Source organism: Empidonax traillii, unplaced genomic scaffold, assembly GCF_003031625.1.
Source record: "Empidonax traillii isolate 1590-97213 ecotype Southwest subspecies unplaced genomic scaffold, ASM303162v1 scaffold128:size1411021, whole genome shotgun sequence".
In the NCBI taxonomy this organism is placed as follows: Eukaryota; Metazoa; Chordata; class Aves; order Passeriformes; family Tyrannidae; genus Empidonax; species Empidonax traillii.
This window is the reverse complement of record NW_020955321.1, coordinates 453,357-476,575: the sequence shown is the minus strand read 5'-3', so window position 1 is coordinate 476,575 and position 23,219 is coordinate 453,357. Positions and strand designations below refer to the sequence as shown.

The window sequence follows — 23,219 nt, the reverse complement described above, 5'->3', positions numbered from 1 at the left end:
GGGAAATTCCTTACCAGGAATAGGAGGCTTTGCCTTCAAAAAACCTGGTTGTTTTTTTTGTTTCCATGATCAGTGTGGCCATTTTATCTTACGGGAACTGTCATTCCAGCTCCTTGCTTTGTCCCTTTCCTTCCAGTGAGCCTTGTCCCTCAAGGGGGAATTCTGCAGTGCATCAGGGAATCAGGAGGGAAAAAGGGAGGATAAAAAGGGAAAAGCCACATTTGAGACAATGTTCTGTTTAAAACTGAGTCAGCTGCTCCTTCGGGGATTTGGGAGGGGGTGACAAACAGAACAAACAGAAGTGGATTGTTCTAATGACAAACTGCACAAGGCTGAGCCTTCCCTTGAATTACTGCAAGAATAACTAAACCTAGAAAAGTCAATTTCCAAAAACATCAGAGAAATGCAATATATTAAATGCAATATATTAAACTTATGTACTGAGGTAATTTTCAGCCAACTCCTAGGAGACCCTGCATGCAGTGGAGGAGGATGCAAAGACAGATGCAGTGAAACATTTCAGTATTTCTATCCTTTAAGCTTCCCATTTGGGAAAAAGTTCCAATGGTTCAGGTTTTGATCTTTGTTCCAGACAAAAACAGATGTCAAAACACGTTCCTTCACAGCAGCAGCTGTATTTCTGATCAGCTTTAATGGAATTATGATCTTCAGATAGGGGTGCATTCTTGTCAAACATGAAAATAATACCTCCATTAATGTTTTCATTACTTTTTTATATATGTCTTGCCCTTTGCAATCATCCTTGTGTTTTTATGTTCCCACTCTCTTGCACGTTCCAGGACGATTATTGCCCTCCCTCAGTAGGCTTTGACATTGCAGAAGGATTGCGCTGTCACAAATATTAGAATCCCCAAATGCACAGGATTGGAAATGGTCAGCAGATTAAAAAGCTTATTCTTTGGTTTGAAGTAGTGGGGGGAAATATTTGCATAAATGAATTTTTAATAGGTACTAAAAATAAAAAGCTGCTAAAGAAAATGTAGCTTGTCTGCATTATCATGTAATTTTAATTATGAAAGCATTTATGTTCTTTGTGTATTTTGACTTACGGCCATGTGAGACACATGAGTGAACTGTCACTCATGCAGAATTAATTATAATTTGTCCATATAGGGGAAAAAACCCTGGGAAAATATGATAACACTTTTCATTGGCAGCAAACCCCAGTTGTTGTTAGTCATTTGAGAAAACTATTCTTAGCAGACGATAGAAATTCTGTGGCTCAAAGTGTTCCCTAAAAAAAAGGTGTATTAGCACGTGGCTGCACCCACTACAGGAACAGACTTTAACAACTAAGGAACTGTATCCTTCTGTACCATAACACTGATTTCATTTTCCTCTTCCCCTTGAACAAGAGAAAATATTTTGATTCAGTGTTTGGCAATCCAAGGCAGGTTATTTAAAATAATATTCACTTGGAAGGTACCGACTGTAAAGTGCTGTTTTTAGAGTGGTTACTTCTCTGCAGTATTGCAGACCAAAATCTTCACTTTCCCACATGTAACAGAACCAGTTTGTAAAGAAGCCTTTAGGCTTTGTTCTTCTCCTTTTCCCAGGTGAGTGGCAAATAACTACTTGTCACCGACACACAGGGCAACAAATGGATAAAAGCAAGCATGGATTCTGAGATCTATAATTTTTAATAATTTTTAAACTAGCTACAAAATGTCAATCACTTCACAAACTGACAGGAGACATAAGGAATTTTTCATATTACATGCTGTAAATGATATTTATCTCACAGTTTATCTAGAGTTCATTCATTTAGGTTTTTTCAGTATTTTTTTTTTGTTTTGTTTTAATTGTCAGCTACTAAACATCTCAGCGATTTGGTGTGCATAGCTCTAGGTAAGCAACAGAGAACTGTACTGAGAACAAACCACATGGGGATAGCAACTAGTAAGAGAGAGCCTTATAAAAATTACATTTCTTTGCACCATTTCATATGGTTGTTGTTTCCTCCAAAAGATAAGTCTTCAAAAGCAGCAGACAAACCCAATATATTACACTTATTTCTTTTTGTCTTTGACATATTTTCAGCCAAGCTTTTATTTTGCTGGCAATGGCTAAATGGTGAGTGCCAAATCCCTCCTCTTTTTTTTTTTTTTTCCATAATTAAAAAAAATGATCATGATTAATAACTATATATATATCAACAAGAAAAAAGTGGCACAACTGCAAACTTGCTGGTATAACATAGTCCCAAAAGAGTCCGAATACTGAGCATGCTTTTGTTGTCATTGTTGGTGTGCTACTGCCATGGGAAAACTCTTGTTTAAGTAGGAGTCTAAAAGTCTATTTATTCCTCATGCATAAATGCATAAATCACATCACTTTTTAGTGCAATGCTTGTTATAGTAATATAATTCCACATTGTCTAATCATGAAATCATAACAACAGATAATGGCAATGAAGAACTGAAGACAGCAGGTTTAAGTGCTTGAACATCATGATACCCAAAGACAGGAGCATGGCAGTAGCTCTGTGGAATGTCACAGTTTTACAAGAACAATACTGTATATTTAAAGGTTAACAGCACGTTTAGCATTCCAACAGTGTTGTCATTCAGCAAACATCATTAAAAAAAAATAATGAAGAGAGAGGGTGGGAAAAAAAAAAAAAGGAAAGGAATCCAAAACAGAAACAAGGAAAGGAAAAACCCCAGAAAACATCATAGTGAGCTATAGCCATCAAATCAGCACTATGTACAACCTTTGGAAAGAAAGATATCTAGAAAAAAATAATTACAAGTATCATTTTTGGAAAGCTGACAAACTACACAGGACAACATTTACAATGGGGCTGATATGTGCATGTGTGCAAACCTAGTAGATAAATACCATGATAAAAGCATGAAGGTGCTGCCCTCTTGGGCAGCATTAAAAGGAAATGCACTTCTCTGCATTTAACCGCTGCCCAGCATCTTTGTTGCACGCTGGTTGGCTTCATCAATCCTGGTTTTGTTGGAATCAGCCTAGGGAAACACAAAGGAAAGAAACAGATGAGTGCAGGGAAGAAAGAGAAGAGACACTTCTGTAATTTTGGCCTGGTCAGACCAAAAAAAAAAAAAAAAAAAAAAAGGGAGACTTGAAAGTACCAGAGAGCTGCTTTTTATAGTGGTATTATGGACCCCAAAAGGAAATTACAGCTTTGTTGGGTTTGTGACATTTCATGTAGCCTTTGAGCAGAGCCTTTATGTCTGTATTCAGCTTCACTGAACTCCTGGGAATGCTGTGCCAGGTGTGTAGCTGGAGCTGTTGATAGCACTGGTGGTACTGATGGTGATGGATTCAGGAGAACTGGTGGTGTGCACATGGACTTTGCTGGTGAAAAGCTTCAGGACCCTCTAAGATTCAGTGGACCTGGGCTCTGTTCTAATTTATATCACCAGGCATGCAGTCAAAACTAAAATGTGAGTCAGTGTAGAGAATCTCTGGAGCAGAGAAGGAAGATCATTTCACGTAGGGAATGCTGGCAAAGAGAAATTTCTTTGGAAAGATCAGCCTGGACGTCTTTGATCTGCATGTGACAGGAGGGGAATAGGCAGGAGCGATGCTGATGCTCCAACAAAGTTCACCAGCACAGCTGCAAGACAGACTAACCTCTCTCACTGGGCAGCAGCATAAACAGGAATTAAGGAAAAGCAGGGATTCTACTGTTATTTGAGGCAATCAACTGGAATTTTTTGATGGTTGGACTGGATGATCTGAAAGGTCTCTTTATAGGTTTCAATATAAAACTCTGTTAATAAAATGGCACCACTTGGGAGATTTGGGAGTTCTCTCTGAGTGGGAAGACACTTTGGCCATTTCTGTAGCTCTGCAGAAGTTGGTTTTGGAGGCTGAAGACGTTGTTTGAGCTGACAAAAATTGGCAGAGCTCCCTCCCAAGCCCACGTTGCCATGCCTACTTACTCTAGCAGAGGGACTAGATAGAAAATGGTTTCAATTTTTAAAAATCAGACCTGTGGGGAAGGTGAGAGTTGTGTTGCTGCTTTAAAAGCATGAGCTCAAATAGCAAACCCTTTTCTGTGGTTTGATGGCTGCATTTTGTTAGTTTTGATGATCGTTCCCACATCTCTGGGGTGTATCCAAATTGCACAGGTTTATTTTAAATCTCCAATTTGAAACAGCAGAATGGTGAAGCGACGCTCCCAGATGCATTTAAAAACCCTTTAAAAATGTTTATACCGATGTGCAATAAATCAACCTGAAACATCTTGGGGTTTTCTCCATAATTGTTTTGGAGAATGCTATATGGATGTGTATTTATAGCGCAGGGGCATGTGCCAGATCAACAAGTATAAATCAGCAAAACTCCTCATTACAAGCCCCACTCCTTCATTTTAGCCACAAGTTTGACCTTGTCTACCACAGGACAATTTTGTGTGCTTGTGCCTAAAGGCTTCCTAAAAAGATAATGGTTTTGGAAGCAGCTACATTTGTGATGAAATGCATGAGTATTTCTTGAATACTGATGAAACATCATGTTCCTACTGATATTTAGACCTTAGTACCTGGTGGATGAAGTTGCATGGAAGAGAGTGGGAGTTTTTGTGCAGACTTTCCCACCTAGATCAGGACAGAGTGTTTTAGGCCCTTCCCACTTTCCTCCCAGCCTCCTATTTATGGCTTGTTTTAGGGCCAGGCTCTTTCGGTGGTGATGTCTCCAAGATTGCTGTGGTTTGGATGCAGGCATCCAGTTTAACATAAATCCTTCAGGAACATTTGGGTTAGCTTTGTGATGCACCCCAAAGTGTGCCAGCCAAGGGTCTTTCTGATGGTCCTAATTGATCCAAAACACAGTGCTCCAGCAGGTCAGGAAAAGAAAACAACCCTGGCAGTGCTGTACTCTCACCACCAGCTAGGGATGATGGTCTGTTGGCATATTTCATTGCATTTCTGGTGTCAGCTAACCATCAGATCTGTCTTTTAGAGAGGTTTTTCCTAATATATTGTGTTTCTTTTTCTAGTCTCTCACTACTGTCTCCTCACTCTGAGAAATCTGGCAGATTTTCACTAAGACTGAAGACTTGTCTTGTTTCTGTGCCGCTCTCGTGACGACTCCTCTGTGTACAACACAAATCCATCTTCCCCAAATGTGCCACTGTTCCTCAGCCAAGGGCCCTGGGTGACGAGGCCCTCCTGAGGGGCTGCACTTAATGAATCCCATCAGCTGCCAAGGTTATGTTGCTGTTGCTGTATGAAATGGGAAACTCTGTAAGAAGAACATGCTGACATGGAAGGCGGGTCCCTCAGTGAGCTGCCTGCTCTCAGCACGTTCTGCCTGGAGGTTTGGCCCAGGTGCTTTACGTGCACAAAGGGCTTGGGCAGCGTTTTTAAAATCCACATGTTTGCAAGCCTGGGCTGGTAGGAGAACAGTGACTTGTTAGGCTTGCTGTAGTTTGGGATGGTATCCCGCTGGCATGGGTAGGACACCGCTGATTTCCATCCACAGGGCACATCTCCTGCCACTGTGTTGTGACAGGAGCAAGGATAGTAGGAATAACAGCAGTAAATCTTTCCCCCCATGCTCCAAGTTTTCCCAGAAACATGAAATGGTGCAGAATGACATCCCAGCAATACTGTGTATTTTCCAACACAGACAAACAAATAGATGCAACTTTATAAAACAAAACTTTTGACTGATGCAAAGCCATGTGCTTTGTGGTGTCATGTGACTGTCCCTCTCTCTCAGGCATGAACTTCCAACCTTTAGGACAATTTATCCTTTACCTAGTTTTCTCTGGAATCAAACTCCAACAAGGAGAGCTCTCAGAGTGAATACCTCAGTGTAGTATTTTTAGTTTTTTTCATTAAGCTCTGTAGTAGTTAATGGACATGAAAACCAGGAATGGGCATCCTGCTTGTGAGAGGATGCTTGCATATGTAAGGAGGCTCAAGAGTGCAAGCTCTGACCACCTAAGGTCAGAATTAACTCTAAGCACCCCTTGGGTTAGATCCTCAGGTTGTGTAAATCTCAGCAGAAGTCAAGTGCTGTGTTGATTTTACACCAGATGAAGATCGAGCCTCTTATGTCACTTCAGCCTGGCTGTGCCTGTGCCTGGAGCTCTGCCAGTAGGAATGCAGATGGCTTGCAGATCGTGGGATCTGAGGATGGCAGCCAGGTTTGGAGGGGGCTGCTCTCTGCTTCAGAAATCTGCAGTGCAGGTCTGGCGCTGGAATGCTGCTCTCTGCCTTTAGAGGTGGTGATTTTGCAATAGTAATGCTGAGCTTTTGTATTTAAGTGGGGCCATGTGGGGCCCAATTATATTATAAATACACAAACACACACCCCCCCACCAAGGGAGCAAATAAACCTCTGTCCTAATGTTGTTATAAGCAGGAAGCACCACAAAACTGGCTGCACTTTTACCATACAGCAAAACCTTGCTTAATAAATCCCCATCCTCCTCTGGGGACTGATCTTCCAAGCAGGTGATCTAATCCTGAACTGCTCATGGAGTTTCTGAGGAAGGAGAAGTCCAGGTAGGTTTAAAACTTTCCAGGAAGGGCCAGGGCATTCAGACCCAGTGTTCACAGTTCTGCAGAGCTCAGGGCACTTTTGTCTCCCAGAACTGCTGCAGAAGAAGCCTTGATGTGTTAACATTAACTCTAAGGGGTCCCCTTGCAGTTGTTACCCAGCAAACTCAACAGATGGGTTCGACCCAGCCTGCGCTGGAGGCTCCTGAAGATCCACAGCAGCGAGCTCTGCTTTGGCCCAAGGATTTGGAGGGAGAAGAGAGGAGATTTAGCAGCTATTTCTGTCCCTTTTCCTCCTCCGAACTGAAAAGGAACTGCAGAAGGGCAAACACAGCCCCTCTTGGGGTCATGTTAGGAATGCCAGCTCTTACCTTCTCCATGATCCTGTCAATCTGGCGGTTCTGTGTGTCGATCTCGTTGCCCATGTCCAAGGCCATGTGACGTAAGTTGCCAATGATGCCGCTGACCTGCTCGAGGTTCTCATCCATTTCATTTTCCCGGGCATCGTTTGTTACCCTGGCAGCAAAACACCAATTCTTTAAAGCAGAGACAGGAGATTCCCCCTGAAACTCTGATTCATCCCAAACCTCCCCTGCATCCTCCATCTCTTGTCACCTGAGGAACAGCTGCTGTGCCCAGCTTTGAGGAAAAGGGATTAATAAACAGCTTGCCTGAAAAAACATGACATGCTTATTTTTTGGATGTTGGGATCAATTGTCTGGGTTCATCACTGCTCCATTTATACTGCTCTTACTAGAAGTGCTGCTGTCTGTGCTTGCCTGTACCACAGACTGCACCCCTCTGCAGTGATCACCCTTCTCGAACAGAGAACATAAGGATGCCCTGTTTGGATCTGCGTGTGGTTAGAGTTCATGGGAACTGCTGGAGGGTGGTGGAATTACAGCTATTCCAGGTCCTCTCCTTGAAGTGCTCAGAGCTAATGGGAACTGGCCAGTCCTCTTATGCTTGGGGCTCACAGACATGTTGAGGAAGAGCTGCTTCAGCTGTGAAAATCCCGACCTAACATCCTGTTCAAGTAACTGCAGTTCTGGTAAATGACAGGAGCAACCTCTCTTAGTAAAGATCTTCTGTCTGTCATTCTCAGCACTGTCTTGTGCACTTGCTTGCTTTTTGGAACAAAAAACTTGTACTTGAGCCAAGGCCCGGCTCAACTCTCCAGTGACTCTGGAGGCACAGGGTGACTGGCACTGGGAAAAGCAAGGTCCATGGGTCCCACTCAGAGAATCCCTACTTTGTGCCTCTCATACAATTTCTGTTCATGTAGGTGAATAGCACCAAAGGGTGCTATTTGCAGGACAGTTAATATTATGTAGCATAACTTCCTTCACTGCTATTTTGTGATCAAGTCCCAGCCTTCATTTCGGTGGGGCTGCCATCCAGAAATTAAAAACAAGTGAATGGCAGACCCAGCAAACTTAAATGGCAACTCCAGCCCACGCTCCAGATTGCATGACAGCATTGTTTCTATCACACTGGTTTCCCTTTATCACAGCAGCCAAAAAAATAAGTGGATAATAGTTTTTGGAAAGATAATTACTTATTAATCCAGTGTCCTTAATCTTCAGAGATCAAAGCTTTGCCTACTGGAATGCCGTTATCCATTCAGCTGATAACACTGTCATCTAAATGATGCTCCATAAGCACTGGAATCAGCAGGTGCTGGGTCCCCGTGTACTGGGGGAAGTTTGCAGTGGGGTTGCCACTGGTAGAGCTGTGTGTTTCAAACCAGCTTTCACTGGAGTGCTCAGGAGTTCCCACTATGCCAGGGCTTCACAGCAGCTGAGGAACGGGGCATCATTCCCTGTTCAGCGACCTTCCCTGGATGCTTATGAGCAGGGAAGGGGCTCACCTCTAGTTAAAAGTGTATCTCAAATTCTGCACCTGGCTCGGTGCTTTTGCAGGAAACCTGAGGCTTTTTGTTCTCCTTCGAAAGAAAGGAGGGGCTGCTGGATGGTTTAGTACCTCTTCTGGCAAGGGTGGATAACGGGCACTACGTGCCTTGGGACACAACGGCAATAAACTTGTATTTATCTGACACTTCGTTTCTAAGGCGTTTGACGACTGTCATTAATGAGACCCATAATGAGGCCCCCAGGAAAAATGTTGATGCAGGGAGCTGGAGTGCAGAGGACAGTGCTGACTGACCGTGACTGCACCCTCACAGTGCTGCTGCGAAACAACTGAACAGATCTTATTTCTATTTCATTATTGCCCAAATCTAGGCACTCTCGAGGAGGAAGGTTTAGGGTTTCCTTTTCAAGCATTTTCTGCTTCTCTGGGCCAAGACCCTCACTTCCAGGATTTCTTACAGGGCCAGGGGAATTCACTGGACACAATAAGCATTTAGTACCTGTGTTACTCACCGACCACCTGAATCCCAGCAGCCACCACTTGGTGGAAAACTGTCTCCATCTCATTACCCAGCACCACGGCAGGAGTTAATGAGCATCCCAGAACTCATGACCATATGGAAGAGATCTAAATATATCAGTGGCAAGGAGAATAGAGAGAGAACAGTGGATCCAAAGGCTCACCTGCGGATAAAGCCACCACTGATGGCCATCTGCTCCCGCTCATCTACGACACGTGCAGGCTGGCTGGCTACAACACCATCCTGATTATTGCCCCAGGCCTTTTTGTAGGCATCACTTGATTTGAGCCTATGCGAAAAACACGATGAGTAACAAAGCATCGAGTGGACAAGGACAAATGCGAAACTCTTTACCTCTCCAAGCTAAAAGCTGAATCAAGCAAATGAGTTTTCAGAGAGAGGGCCATTGGCTGTATACCGATATATCATAACCCTGAACAAAAGGAGGGGGGTGGGTTTTGTTTCTTTTTTTTTTTTTTTTTTAACTTTACTGCCACAACAACAGTGATGGTCAGAGGTTTAGTTTCCAATAGGGTGAATTGCAATTGTCAAGTCTTACAACACTGCACACAGGTTTTTGGATGTTGACTTGATTTCCAGAAAGAAGGAAAATTTTTAAAAAAAAAAAAAAAAAAAAAAAAAAAAAAAAAAAAAGGAAAAGTAAAAAAGAAGAAGAGAAGAAATACAGATAAGTAGAAAACATTGTTTCATTTCAGTGACACATATGTTTTGACATCAAACACAGAGAACGTACTGGCAGACAGACATAAAAACAGAACTGCCAAGTATAGTGTGTACATCACATCACAGCAACACACCCTCTTAGAGAAAAACAGATTTGGCTGGAATTTAACATTTTACCATGCAGAATATTGGGCTTCTGTTGATATTTTTTTCAATACGTATGTGGCATTGTAGGCATTTAAAGCCACTGACCTTTCCCAAGGTGATTTGGGGATGATTTTACCATAGGGTTCATTCGATTTTTCAAATAATATATCGGTACTTGAGAGTAGTAATCATACATCGACAGTTGATGTACAAACCTTTGTCCACAGAGACAAAAAGTAAAATAGGCAGAAATGAAATGAGTGCAGGAGAAAATAAAAGATACGAGCAATCTAGCATCAGAAAGGGAAGTTTCTCTACATTTTATTTCATGCACCAGCTACAGGCATGAATAAGAAGTAAAGCATTCTCACTAAGCACAGTTGCCCCAATAGTTCATCATACCCTCAATGCATCAGCAGTTAACAGCCTTCACAATAAGCAAGACACAGGCAAAAAATGGATCATCGCTTCCTTCAGGAGTTTTAAACCACAGGACTTTAAATATAGCCTATAACTTGTTATATTTGTTCTTCCTGACAGTTACATTAACTTTAGGGGAGCCGCTTTTGACTGAGCTGCCGTGGCTGGAAAATTAAAATCCGGGCACACCTAGAGTGGCAGATTGACATGTGCAGCTTATTTAGGGTCCTCAGATGAGACTGAACACTTTAACAGGAGAGTGTGAGTGTCTGGGGTCCACAGGTATAAGTTCTTGGCTGTTTGTTTGTTTGTTTTGTTTTGTTTTGGGTTTTTTTGTGGAAATGGAGCAGTTTCCAAAAAAACTGTTGGGAACTGCAAACCTCTGTGGTTTCCCTGTGCTTTGGTCATCTCCAATCCGTCATATAAACAGCCATGTGGCTTGGATTTTGGGGAAGGAACTGAACGTGCTTCTGGGGGATTTGGGAAAGAACATGACAAACCCATCTCTGGTGTTATGTTCTCTCCCTGCCCCCCTGAAGCAGCTCAGTTTTAAATAAACCTGAAGATGTGTTGTATGCTCCCATATAGAATTAAAATGTAGATTAAGAGAGGATCTTTCATCTGCTTTGTTGCTTATTTCCTCTCAAAGTTTGTGAGGACTTAAAAGGTGATGGTTGGCTTGTTTAATCTTATCTGTCTGAAATATACATTAGCTTTGACATTACCAGAAATGAGTAAATGAGTCATTCTCTTGCTGCAGATACCTTTACAGGGTTTTGCCTGTTCTTTAGACCTGTGCAGCTTTCAGGGTGAAACAGCCTTTGTGTTTGAGGTAAGTGATCTTATACACCCAGAATCTGATCTCCATTTTCTCATGGACTTTTCTAATAAAAGTCAACAGGTGGAGCCTGGGTCTGCTCATGGGCAATAGTAGTTGTCCTTTTGAACAAAGTTGTCCTGGTCAAAGTTTCATGCCACGGGCATTTTGAGTCCCCTCAGGGTGTAGGATCAAGCCTTACATACTGGTAAGGCTCACAGAGTTGGACTTTCACTGTGCATCAGGGTACAGTCATGTGTGAAATGGTTAATCTTTTTTAAATACCTGCCATTCATCTCCCACCAGCCACAAGAGCACCAGTGGATCGTGGTGCTTCTGATGCCCAGAACTGTGTGGATTTCTCTCCCTCCTACACTCCACTCCTCAGAACATCATCTCATTTGTACCAGTTGAGTCCTGGCGTGGAGACTCAAGGAACAGTCTCTAAAATCCCTGTTCATCCACACTCTTTTTCTGAACACCGATAGGCAATGCTGCTTTATGAAATCTGGCTGCAGACTGCCAAGGTCAGAACGCTGCCCTGGAGGAGGGAAGAAACACCCTTCCAGATCAATGTCCCCCTCACGGCACACACACAGCATCTCTCTGTTCTTGCAGCCTGGCACTGCAGCCGTAGTGAAGTGGCAAATGTTTGAAGGCCACGTGTCAGGTGCTGATCCCATCCCTGTCACACGTCTGGCTGCCAGTTCTGAGCTTTTACAGCTCGTACAGTGTGGGAGATGTAAAGTTTCTGCTGCATTTGTACCTGCAGCTCTTCTGCTTCAGGTCCTCTGCCTAAAGCCTGTATCAGATAAAAACCTGATACCCATTACAGGCAGTCCTGCTGACTAAGGCTGTGTGTGTGTTTAGCTCTTCCCATTCCTCCTGCCCTTTCTCCCATTGTGCACACCAAGGCAATAGTACACGTATTTTGGGTAAAATATTTAGCCCCAAAAAGTTTTCAGGGCAGAACTGATTTTTTTTTTTTTTTAAAGTATCTGCATTGTGTCTTAAGGGAATTAACTTCAAAATAAGTATGATTGATAAGGCAAAACCCCAGTCTTGCTGTTCTGATTTTGGGCAAAATGCCCCTGAACTCTATGACATCTCTCTTTCCTTCGGTCTTGATAACTGTGGTAGGATCAGACTTTGGCTGTGAACAAACTATCCCGCAGAAAGGGAGTTCAGTGCTCAGAACTACTGCTCTCTCCTTTGTTTCCTGCACACTCCCTGGCCAACCATCTCTGGCAGTTTTCAGTGTACCCTGGTTGCATGCCCACTCACTGCATGCTGGATTTGCCATTCCTCAAGGACTGGGGGTCGCTCCGCTTTGTCCCCGCTTTCCTCCACCCGCATAACCGCACATCACATTTCCATTTGGCATTTAAAACAAGCTTTGCATTACTTGGAGGACGGTTTCGTTCAAGTGTGATGGCATGCAAGCAAATTCGATGCATTTCAACATTTCTGCTTAGTGTACGTGCTACCCAAACTGGAGAAATTTGGCATATTCAGGTTTTCTCAATTTTTTTTTTTTTTTTTTGCCTGTGGCAGGATGAAAACTAGTTCAAGTTGGGTTCCAATTATGAAACGTCTCTTTCGAGAGCTCATCAAGGGCTGTTTCTGTTGAACAATGAAAAAAAGGTGTGATTTTCATCCACAATTTTGAGCAATGTTTAGTACAACCTCTTGTGCAGTTTTTCAGCTCTTTTGGTTATTAGACTTGTGAAAGTATGCTTCACAATTTAGGGTGTCCAGGAATAAGGTAGCCCCAGTGGTTTTTTATCTGCTGCAAAATGAAACCACTGAGTACACTTGGTGTAAAATGTTGAAACTTTTACCATTAAAAGGTGTCGACAGTGAAGCTTTCACTGCAGTATGCCTGCTTTTAATGCATCTACAGTAACTCCCAGTCGGTTGTCTATGCTATGAGATGGATGCATTTGAACCAGAATCGTTCTTTCTGCATGCCACATGCTCATCCTGTCCATGGGCCTAGCGAGGATGAGCTTCACAAGGCCTTTGGGATCAGCCTTAAGTGCTCAAAGAGATGAGGCAGGCAGCACCTACTTGTTACATGGACAGACACAAAGACCACAGAATTTTCCTAGGTCCGTCAAATTCTTTTCTGCTTCTTTCATGTCCTTATTGATTTGGTCCATTCCCTCTTCGATGCGTTCCAGTTGTTCTGATTAAACACAAGTATTTTATCCCCACAGAATGAAGCAGATGGAAAAGGACAAAGAAAAAAAAGACAAAAACTTCAGACATTCACTGTGACAAAAAAACTGGACACCACATAGCAGAGCCGGTACCCAGTACCTACTTGTTACAAGGACATATGAAAAGGCCACAGCATTTCCCTAAATCTTTTAAATTTTTCTCGGCCTCCTTCATGTCTTGGTTGATATGGTTCATGCCTTCTTCAACACGATCGAGTTGTTCTGGTCAGGACAAAGGGATGACAGTGTGGAATGAATTGCATTTTTGCTTGTTTGCTTTTGTCTTCAACAGAACATGAAAAATGACCACGTAGAACCGAGTTAATAGTGACATTACAATGCATTAATCTGAACTGATGCATTGCTGAAGGCACGTGGGCCGCACCGGATGCCGAAGATTTATTTTTTTTTTTTACTAGTATGGGAAGAGTAAAACAAAGGAGGAATTAATTTGAAATATATTAATAGAAACAAGATGTAATGATGTAGAAAGGAAGGGTTATAAAGTTCAAGGTCCAGAAACATCATACAATACATCCACTGACTAAGACACAGTGACATCCAGGAGAGAGAAAGATTAGTGTTATTATTTTGCATTTATGCATGTTAATATAAGAGAAAAGGCGTCCTTCCATGGAAAATACTTGTTACTTACGCTTACAAATGCCTTGGAATTAGGTGAGTTTGGGCAGCACAATTGCTTTGATTAGTGAGTGAGAGAGGTGGTAATAGAAGTACCAAAAACAGAGTGAGCTGTTAAGGGCTTGTATCCATGTACCCCTTTTTCCAGAGGCCGAGGAAACTGAGACCTGCCATTTGACTGGCACTGGATATTCATCTCTAATCTGAGTGTGGCCTCAGGGCTGGTTTTCTTTCTGGTGCAGAGGCTGCAAATCAGGAGTAACCCCAGTGAACACAGAGCAATCGAAACCTCTCCGGGAGCCTGAGAAGAGAAACCTCTCCTGCTCACTGGCAGAGAACACCGGCTGTGACATTCATTGTCCCTGTCCCCAGGGGACCTTATGAACACACACATGGGGTGCAGACTCGTGTTTTCAGCGGGGTCACTTCTGCTTTGCTGCAGGGCAAGATGAGCAGCACCAAGCCCAGTAACCAGCCCCACAGAGACAACAGGATTTGGAGTATTCCCACCTAAGGCTGGCAGTGGTGTTGGGTTTTCTTAGTGACTCGGTGGCTCAGAAAAACTTAATATGTTAATGTCTTCACTATTAAACCTGGGGAAGGTGTCCTAGAGGAACAGAATGCCACAATGTAAAAGTTTAGGAAGGGATTCTCTGCTGATGTAAACAGATATGGATCCAGTGGGATTGGGGGCTTACGTGGAGTCTGTGGTAGCAACAGCATTTTATATGGGTGGAAAGGCTCACCATTTCATGAAGGATAAATTCTAATACTACCCAGGATCAGAGAGTTACTTGGGAGTGACATTTCAATCCATTACAAGCTGTAACTGTAGCTAAAGAGGCAAAATCAAGGAATCCCAGTAAAACAAAAATACATCTCTGTTCACCCTATGGAATAGTAAAACACAGAATTAGACTGTAGAGGAAGGAACTAAGAGCACTGGTTATGGGAGGAATTTAGTGTCATCCCTGATGTTAATTGAGTCCTATCCAGAAGGAAAAAAAAAAGGCATTTTAGAAGGAAAATCATATGCATATTGACGTCAGTACAAAGCTTCTCTTGACTTCTCTGGGAACATGAATAGGCCTAATTTCTTACTTAGGTTTCTAATAACAATTGAGGTTTAGATTTTCAAAGCTTTCTGGGGGATTTGGATACCCAGTTCCCGTTAAAATTAATTTTATTTAATTAATTTTAATGGGAAACAGGCACCTCACCCCTCGAGGGCCTAGAAAATCCTGGCCTAAATTATTCAAGCTGAAATAATTCGAATATTGAACTTGTGCTCTTTGTTTAACTCTTGCATGAGACAGGGCTTTGAGAAGGAGAGGTGCCGTGTCAGGATGGTGAGATGCATCTGCTTTTCAGGTGTCAGTTCTCATTCTCCTCATCTGGATGGGCCAGTCTCCTGACACCACAGGAGCTGCTGATCCCAAATCCAAGGATGTACTTAGAGGATCGGAGTTACCTGGCACTGTCCTCTAAAAGGGGCACATATCGTGTAAGCAAAGGGTTGGGAAACTAAGAAGGAAACCTGAGAGATGGACTGCACAGGTTCTGCCTGATAAACTGCTGAGCTGAGAGCCAGAAATGCAAGGCTGGAAAGCTGCAGTGCACGCTGTAATTCGGGCTTTAGCAGAAGCTTTGGTTCATGTTTGGAGGTGCAGATGGTCAGTCTCATCAGAAATGTGTGTCTGTAGTGGAAGGGGATGCTCCTCCCAGTGCTCCTGCCTAACTCTGAGTCCTGCCTGCTCTTGCATAGTTGGGCAACCCTTGCTCTGGGAAGCAGCTGTGGGAGTGTGAGCTGGCATTTCTCCTGGTTCATGCAACAGGATGGGAATTGCTGCATTTCTGTGGCAGATTCCCACCTCCTGCTTGCGAGAGCTGTGCTGGCAGAGCCCATTCTCAGGGCTCAGGTCAAAGGCAGCTGTACCCATGTCTGCATTCTGACACTAGGCAGGACAGAGGTACTGACCTCACTGCCACTGATTTTCCTTCTAGTCCTTCTCTAACCTTGTCTGCCCAGTAGAAAATGCCAGGTTAGTCTGCAGGGATCAGTCCCAGAGCTGGTTCCATGGTAGCTTTCAGTCTGAGCTCATTTCCTTGCCCAGATGCTCATTCTCTGAAGCCTCGTGTGTAGTAGGGCCGTTTGAACTTTCTTTCCCTGTTTCTTTTTCTGCCCGAATAAATGAGTCCTAATTGAAGAGTAGATTTGACATGACTCAGAGACTTTCATTTAAATTACAGCTCTCTCTAGAAACCTGACTTAATTCATCCTGCTTCAGGATTTGTGTGGTGCTCATGCTATTTCTGAATAGAAACGGGACCCACAACTAATTTATCTTCCATTAAAGGAAACCTCATCAGTGTAAAAAACCCATGTCATATTTGTAGCCCAGAAGTCTAGACAGCTGGCTGCTGGTCCTAAAACTATTTGCTGGTTGTTGATGTCACTGGCTGGATTGTTAACTGGTTAAAATCAGCACAGTTATGCTGGCTTTGTGGAGCAACACCAATTTATACTTGTCAAAGTCCTGGTCCCACTGGCAAGGAAATAGATTCCTAAGTCTAACCACAGTTATTGAGGCATAAATATTATAGTGGAATTAACTTAATGGGGTCACACTGGATTTGTTTTGGTATAACTGCTATTAAAATCTGGCCCAGAATGAATCACTGCTGGTAGGAAATCAGATGGCTATCAAAAGGTTAATTTAATGTCTGTTTTCATAGATCTTCCCTATTCCAGTGTTCTGTATTGTGTTAAAGGTTTTAGGGAAGACAGTCTGCTGGCAGATACTGCCATGAACCTACACAAATTCACGCCTACAAAGGATCATGTCCTTTGTCTCCCATTTACAGAAGCACTTCAAGGTCAGAGCTTGACATTTTTTTGACAGTTTGTTGCAATATTCTTTGAAAATATTACATCTATCCCTATGTTTATGTGGCATTTATAAGGCAATTGGTGCTGTCTGGCCTCAGAATACAGAGCTAGGTTTCATTGTGATTTCCTTCAATTTTATTTTTCTCCAGTAAACTCTGCTAATTATTAGCGTTGGAGGCAGGACCAGAACAGGGCAAGTGAGGTGCTGCTCCACCTTTGCGTCCCCAGCTGTAATTTACAACAAATATTCCTTGACTGATGTCCAGGATCTGCGGCCTGTGCTTGAATGTCAGTTATTAAATGCCTGTGGAGATGGGAACTCGCTCCTTTGCTCCGAGTATTGTGCAGTGAAGCAATTTCCACAAGGACAATTTTAATTGGAGGGGAAAAAAAAAAAAAAAAGGAGAGAAAAAGAAAAAGGACATCTTAAGAACACATTGTAATCATAATTGCATACAAAAGGGCTGAATTTGGAAGAGAGGCAGCAGATTAACTGCTTCCAATGCTACGCCGTGATCCCATTTTCCATAAAGGAGAATCCTGTCGGAGCGTAGTACATTTCTAGGACAGCCTTTTCAGAAATCCTGAGTCTTGACCTATCTGTGCTCTGAAAGGCACTGCAGAGCACAGGTAGGACTGGCAGAGAGCTGGCAGGGAGTGCTGTGAGCCCACGTGTAGCCCTGCTAAAACTAACAGGAGACAAGGCACAACCTGCTTTGTGGGGGTTCGTTTGCCTTTCGTTCTGCACTACAATTTTCAACATAATTAATACCATTTTCCTAGTAGAATCTGGAATAGCCATTAGTTACTCTCTATTTCCCTAATTACCCTTAACTCACACAAACTGCCAAACTCACAACTCCTGCTAGAGAGGTCAGCTGGTGTGGGTACCATCACGTGGGGCCAGTGCTTTTGCTTGGGAGGTTGCTTCAGTTATTCTGAAGTTTTATCTCCTTTATCAAATTGATCTGGAGTTAAGATCTTCTGGGTACATTAATCTGCCCCCCGTGTTCACTGCTTGTGCATTTGCTGTTGCTGGTGCTGGGGGAAAATTTCAATTTTCAATGAAATGACATTTTCTTTGTCGCTTATCAAAGTGTTCCTCTATCTTATCTTGGATGAGAAATGGCTGTGCTGTCTCTGCTGTTATTGGAGAAGTTTCTCCCCTGCGCCTCCTTTGGAATACAAACCCCAAATTCTCTTGTAACAAACTGCATGAGGACATCATCACATACAAATGTCCTTGAAGGTCCAAATCTCTGTCCCTGCTGATATTCCCAGGTGATGGGGGGTTCCTTTGGATGAAGAGAGCTACAACTCTGGGACCCTTTCTATGTTAACAATTCAGGTTTCTCTTCATATTCCCACTTTGTATCTCAGTTTCATTTCTACACTCTGCTTTTAACCTATCTGCATCTAAATATTACCATTTTTCTAAGCTAGCATGTTTTAAAGACACATTTAATGAAGCAGAGCAATTGCCACAGCTCAATAATCCTTTGCAGCACGAAGGTGTTAGTGTAAAATGAAAACACTTTAAAGACTTATATACTTATTTATATTTAAATCATTAACTAAGGGAGCTCAACTGAAGGCCTCAAAGAGCACTGGAGGAGGAATTGGCTCAGAGAAGTTTTCCTTGTAAGGTCTGCTTAACTTCCAAACAAGCAATTTTGTGAGGAAACCTAGAAACAGAGCTGCAAGCAACTGCGGAGATTAGATATTCTGCCTGCCGCCCACTGCAAAGATCAGTGTCATGTTTTCTGTATATTTAACACCTAATAATCTTAAGTGACTTGTGCAGTCAGCTGCAAAGGGATCACATGGCAGCGTTAGCAAATTATTTCCTTAATCTGATAATCTGCTGAGACATCCGTGAGCTGCACACACTGCGCTAATTACAGAGGGTTCAAAGTCATCATTAGCGTCTTTTGCCCAATAGTATAAGTCCTTTATTGCTAAAATAAATAAATAAATAAATCAGGAATTATTACACCTACATATTGCTGGAATGGAGAAAACTTAATTAGGCATTTAGCATAGGACAGTGGTTACAATATTTTCAGGGTTTGTAGCATTACTTGGCTGTTTTCCTTTAGAAACCCACACTGTATAGTCATCAGCTAAATTTACTGAACCACTTAAGGCATGACCAGAACCAATTTAAAGAGGCTTTGAAATGTCTGATTCTTTGCTGTAGGTATTGACTCAGTGCATCTCTGACTGTACAATACACATTTCAGGTTTCATTGTCCATAAGAGTTTAACACTGAGTTCCCTGGACTCCCAAAGAGGTGAATAGGCCCAGTCTTCAGCTCTTTGGCTCATCCAGATTGTCCTTCCCGCCATGACTACGGAGTAAATCAGTCAGACAAGTTTTGCACACAGGGCTTTAGCAACAGTAGAATTCCAAAATAACAAAACCAAAATTCAGGGTGAAAATCAAAATAATCCTCCCTAGCAATCTGTGGAAAAACAGTAGTTAAAGAACAGAAACAAGTTTTCCCAGGAACCACTGAAGTTTCTGCTGCTCTGCCCGTGGATTACATTGCACGACACATCTGGATATTTACACTTTCTTTGACAGTATTTGTGATTTATTACAACTGTATAATTCCCTTCAGAAACAAAACACATTATTTAGACAGGTGCCATATCTGTTTCAACATAAGTAATTTCTGGTTTTCTGTATTCAGTGATAGTTCTTGTACTGCCACTATTTTTTGAAGACAACAAAATATTCCCTCCAATATTTTTCTCGTCGAGACAAATCGATGTGACAAATTTGCTTGGGTTAAATTCTTTTTCCTAAGGGGAGAGTAGGGGGGGGAGGGTAAAAAACACTTCCTAATACAGTTTGGTGTCATGACATATAGTAAATAATAAGAATGGCCTTTGGGGGGCAGGTCTGATAGAGGGTGGCAGGAATTTAAACTCTGTTGATTTATTGGAGACACCCTTTTGCTGTGAGTCCACACCAAATGAGGATTTATTAGTTTTACTGAAGGGAGGGGGGAAGGTACCTACTTCTTTGTCATATTATGAAGGGTAAAAATGTAATTTCCTGGAATGCATTGAATATATCAGGCTCTGGCTTTGTCATTGTCATCCACAGACAGGGAGTCATCTAAGCCTGAAACCTCCTGTATGGTCAGTTGAAATGAGCTATGATGGTGCCATAGCTTTTAATGTTCAAACTCTGCCATCCTCGCTGCCATGGCTATACAAAAAGCAACTGAATTTTACACAAAGTAAACCTGTATTACCTCCTCTTGGCATGCAATTATTGCGTACCTTACACTTGTGACTTAAACTAGTGGGAAAATTACGTAGCACCTGCGTAAATAATGCTGGATTTTACACTCATGGAAGCAAATCTTCTCATCACGTAGCTGGATCTTGACCCAAAGCTCGCTGTGAATTAAAGTGGTGATTTGGATGAGTTCAGCCTGCAGCTCTCTTTGACATTCATGGGAAACAGATCAAAAGAAGTACAGACTCTTGGGCAGTTGTTGGTTCTCTGTCAGACAACAGTGCTAAAGGCAAAGAGGTTTTTTTGGGGGTTCTCATGCACAACCACACGTTATTTTGTGGCCCTCATTTCCAGGGCTGCACACAGTTAGCACAGAACTTTGAGAAGGGTTATACTTCCTTACTGAAGCAATCTGAACTTACCTCCTTGCTCATCCAACATAACCAAAGTCCTGATACCAGCATCTTTACTCTACATCCCAATAGTGGTAGCAAGGGAAGGAGAGAGAGGGGAGGAGAAAAGAGAGAGAGAGAGAAAGAGAGATCAGTGAGGGAACACCCAGCCCTCGGTACGGGACACAGGAGGACAAAAGAAAAACAGTGAAAGGAATGACAAGGTCATAGGGGGCTGGTGGCACAGTCCAAAGACTTTATGTGCCTGGACAATGTCTAAGGAACCAGGTAGTCTCAGCTGTACCATCAGTCCTTCTGGATTCCCTGGGATACCAAACTTCAGCAGAGAGCACAGAATCACGGACCTTGCAATTAAAACAAACACTTTATGCAACAGTAATTTCTAAAAAGAGAGGGTTCATCTCCAAGTTCACTGAAGCAGAAGAAGGGAGGATGAGGCTGTTGGTATTGCAGGTGTGTGTTAATCCCACAGAAGAAATTCCCAGGGAAAACAGATGTGGCACAAACGTGTTTGGGAAGGAGGCACAGTGGTTTGTACACAGCCCTTGGTGCTGTCAGAAGTCAGAAAGCTTACCTACTTAGGAAATCCATTTTAAAGTAGGCTAATATTTAATAGGATTAAACCATATTTTTTGGCTCAGTGATCTCATAGATATGGGTTTGAGCCAAGTTTTAATTCAGTCAACAGGCACCTTTAGCATTAATGGACTTTGAATTGAGCTTGAAGGTAGAATTTTTAAAACACCTACACACTGAAACTGTCTCTGCTCCCACAGCTTAGTGGGAATCTTATCACTGCCTTTGCTGGATACAGGGTTTGAGCAAAGCTGAGCCACTCAGAGCTCCCACTTGCCTAAACCAGCAGGAGGGCACCTTTCACAAGTACAGTTTTTGCATTTGTTATCCTCACTCTGGGACGTGATCAGGTGTCTCGAGTTTCTGGGTGCTGTGATACTGAGCTGTATCCCAGATCAGATTAGCTCCTTCTTAATCACCAAGGGGAAACCAGCTCCATTCTGCTCGGAGCAGTGATAACATCTGGGAATAATTAATGGCCTGTTGCATGTCAATAGCAGATGAAGTAAGTCCTTGGACACGAGCAGCAGTAATTTGCCTGCTTCCATGAACATAAAGCTGTCCGTGCTCCTGTGGAACAGATAGAGGTGGTGGTGTCCATTTAGCAGGGGGCAGAGGAGATGCTCACAGTTGCAGGGGAACACAAGGAACAGAAACCTAAAGTCTTGATGGTCCCTTTGCTTTTCAAGCCACCCCACTCCTTAGAGGCAAATTAAGGACTTCATATTATCCTTCCTCCCAGCTGCCCTGCTCTCTGTCATGGCCCATCATTTTTCTTGGGAGCAGGAAAGTGTCCCTGGCCCTCAGCTGCCCATTCTGTGCTGCCAGGCAGGACAGAGCCCACACTGGCTCAGCCACAGCCTGACTGTGCCACGCTCGAGGGCTGTTTGCCTGGTGCAGCTGGTGCTTCTCTGCTGGGCTTCAAGAGGATCCTGCTCAGCTCAAGAGGGATGAGAGATTCCTTTCTTGTCTTTTATGTCCATGTCACTGGAGAAACTGTCAAAAACATCAGAAATGTGCAGGCTGGCTTGCTCCCTCTTTTGATAAAATCCCTGTGTGACTTGCCAGATGGGGAGAAAAGGGTTCCTGCCTCTCCCCACAGTCTGCTGCACACTGCTGACCTCAGGTCAGCCACCTCCCAGCTACCCACTGCTGCTGTCTCTCCCTCCAAGCTCATACTGCATTCACTTGAATCCCAGCCAGCTTTTATTTTTGAAGCCTGCAGAAACTTAGGGTCCAAGGGTTATCTTAGACTTGCCTATTTAGAATAGGGAAACCACTTTCGATTATCTCACGTTTGCTGTGGGACGGGTCTGCTGAGCATTGGATGTGCAATGGCTTTTTATTGGGCTTTTTCTATGCTCTGAGTATCCAGGGAGGTCTTACCTTAAACAAGTTATTATTGATTGATTCATTTATTATTGTATTTTAACAAACATATATCATGCAAACACAAGAAGGCTGCCTGGGTTCTGAGTCATTTTTTGTGTTTCAGTAAACGTATCTTACTGAGTCTGACATGGGACTCTTCTAAATACTGGACTCAGAAACCTGCAGTTGGTGCTGTGATAGTTGTTGGCTTTCAGAGAATCAAACACAGTCAGGCTGAGAAATATTTGCTGCTCCTTAACCCTCTTACCTTGTTTTCCTGCTGTATTTATCATCTGAGCAAACTCCTTTTATGCAGCTAAGATGTCCAGTGACCTGAATAAGGTGTGTGCTGAGAGATGAACTCAGCAATTAGACCTTATGGTTTGCATTTCATATCAAATCCTTACAGGGAGTGAAAGAGGTGACATTTTCTAAATTTTCTTTTATTTACCTGATCATCAGTGCCACGACATTAATACTAATGTGAAAATATTAAAGGGTGTGCAGTGACTGTACTTGTCTGCATCTGCGGTCTAATCAAAAGCATATTGAGGCTAATAAAGAGATGGTGACTGGCAAAGATGGGAGATGATTCAGACATCAAGTGACAATCTCCTGCTGTTCCAAGTTTGTATTAAGCATCAATTTTCAGCTTTTCCACAAAAAATTAAACGTGTAAAGCAATTTTTAGAATATAATCACATTTGTGCATTTAAAACAGATCCAGACTTTTAGAAAAACTCAGTATTTTCACTGTAACTGCTCCTTTAGATAGCTCAAAACTAAACCTGTCTGTAAGACAGAACTGCTCTGAAAATGTGTTCATCATCCAGATGTCTGAGCAGGAGAAAATCAGTCGGTACCTGACCTTCAGTGACAACAGACTGAG

General features: G+C 42.7%; 1 protein-coding gene across 2 annotated transcripts in view; it reads right to left on the bottom strand.

The window, feature by feature from the left end:
• Positions 1-1,642: 1,642 nt before the first annotated feature.
• The window catches only part of SNAP25 (synaptosome associated protein 25), a 58,575-nt gene continuing 36,998 nt past the window's right edge, over positions 1,643-23,219 (bottom strand). The window contains exons 4-8 of one of the 2 annotated variants that reach the window (XM_027883539.1): positions 20,393-20,441; positions 13,290-13,407; positions 9,059-9,184; positions 6,875-7,019; positions 1,643-2,996 (exon numbers count right to left, since the gene is read on the bottom strand). In XM_027883539.1, the coding sequence (XP_027739340.1) occupies positions 2,928-2,996; positions 6,875-7,019; positions 9,059-9,184; positions 13,290-13,407; positions 20,393-20,441 (507 nt within the window). In that variant the 3' untranslated portion in view covers positions 1,643-2,927. Of the gene's footprint in view, positions 2,997-6,874; positions 7,020-9,058; positions 9,185-13,033; positions 13,152-13,289; positions 13,408-20,392; positions 20,442-23,219 lie in introns of both variants that reach the window. The other variant, XM_027883538.1, reaches the window with a different exon arrangement.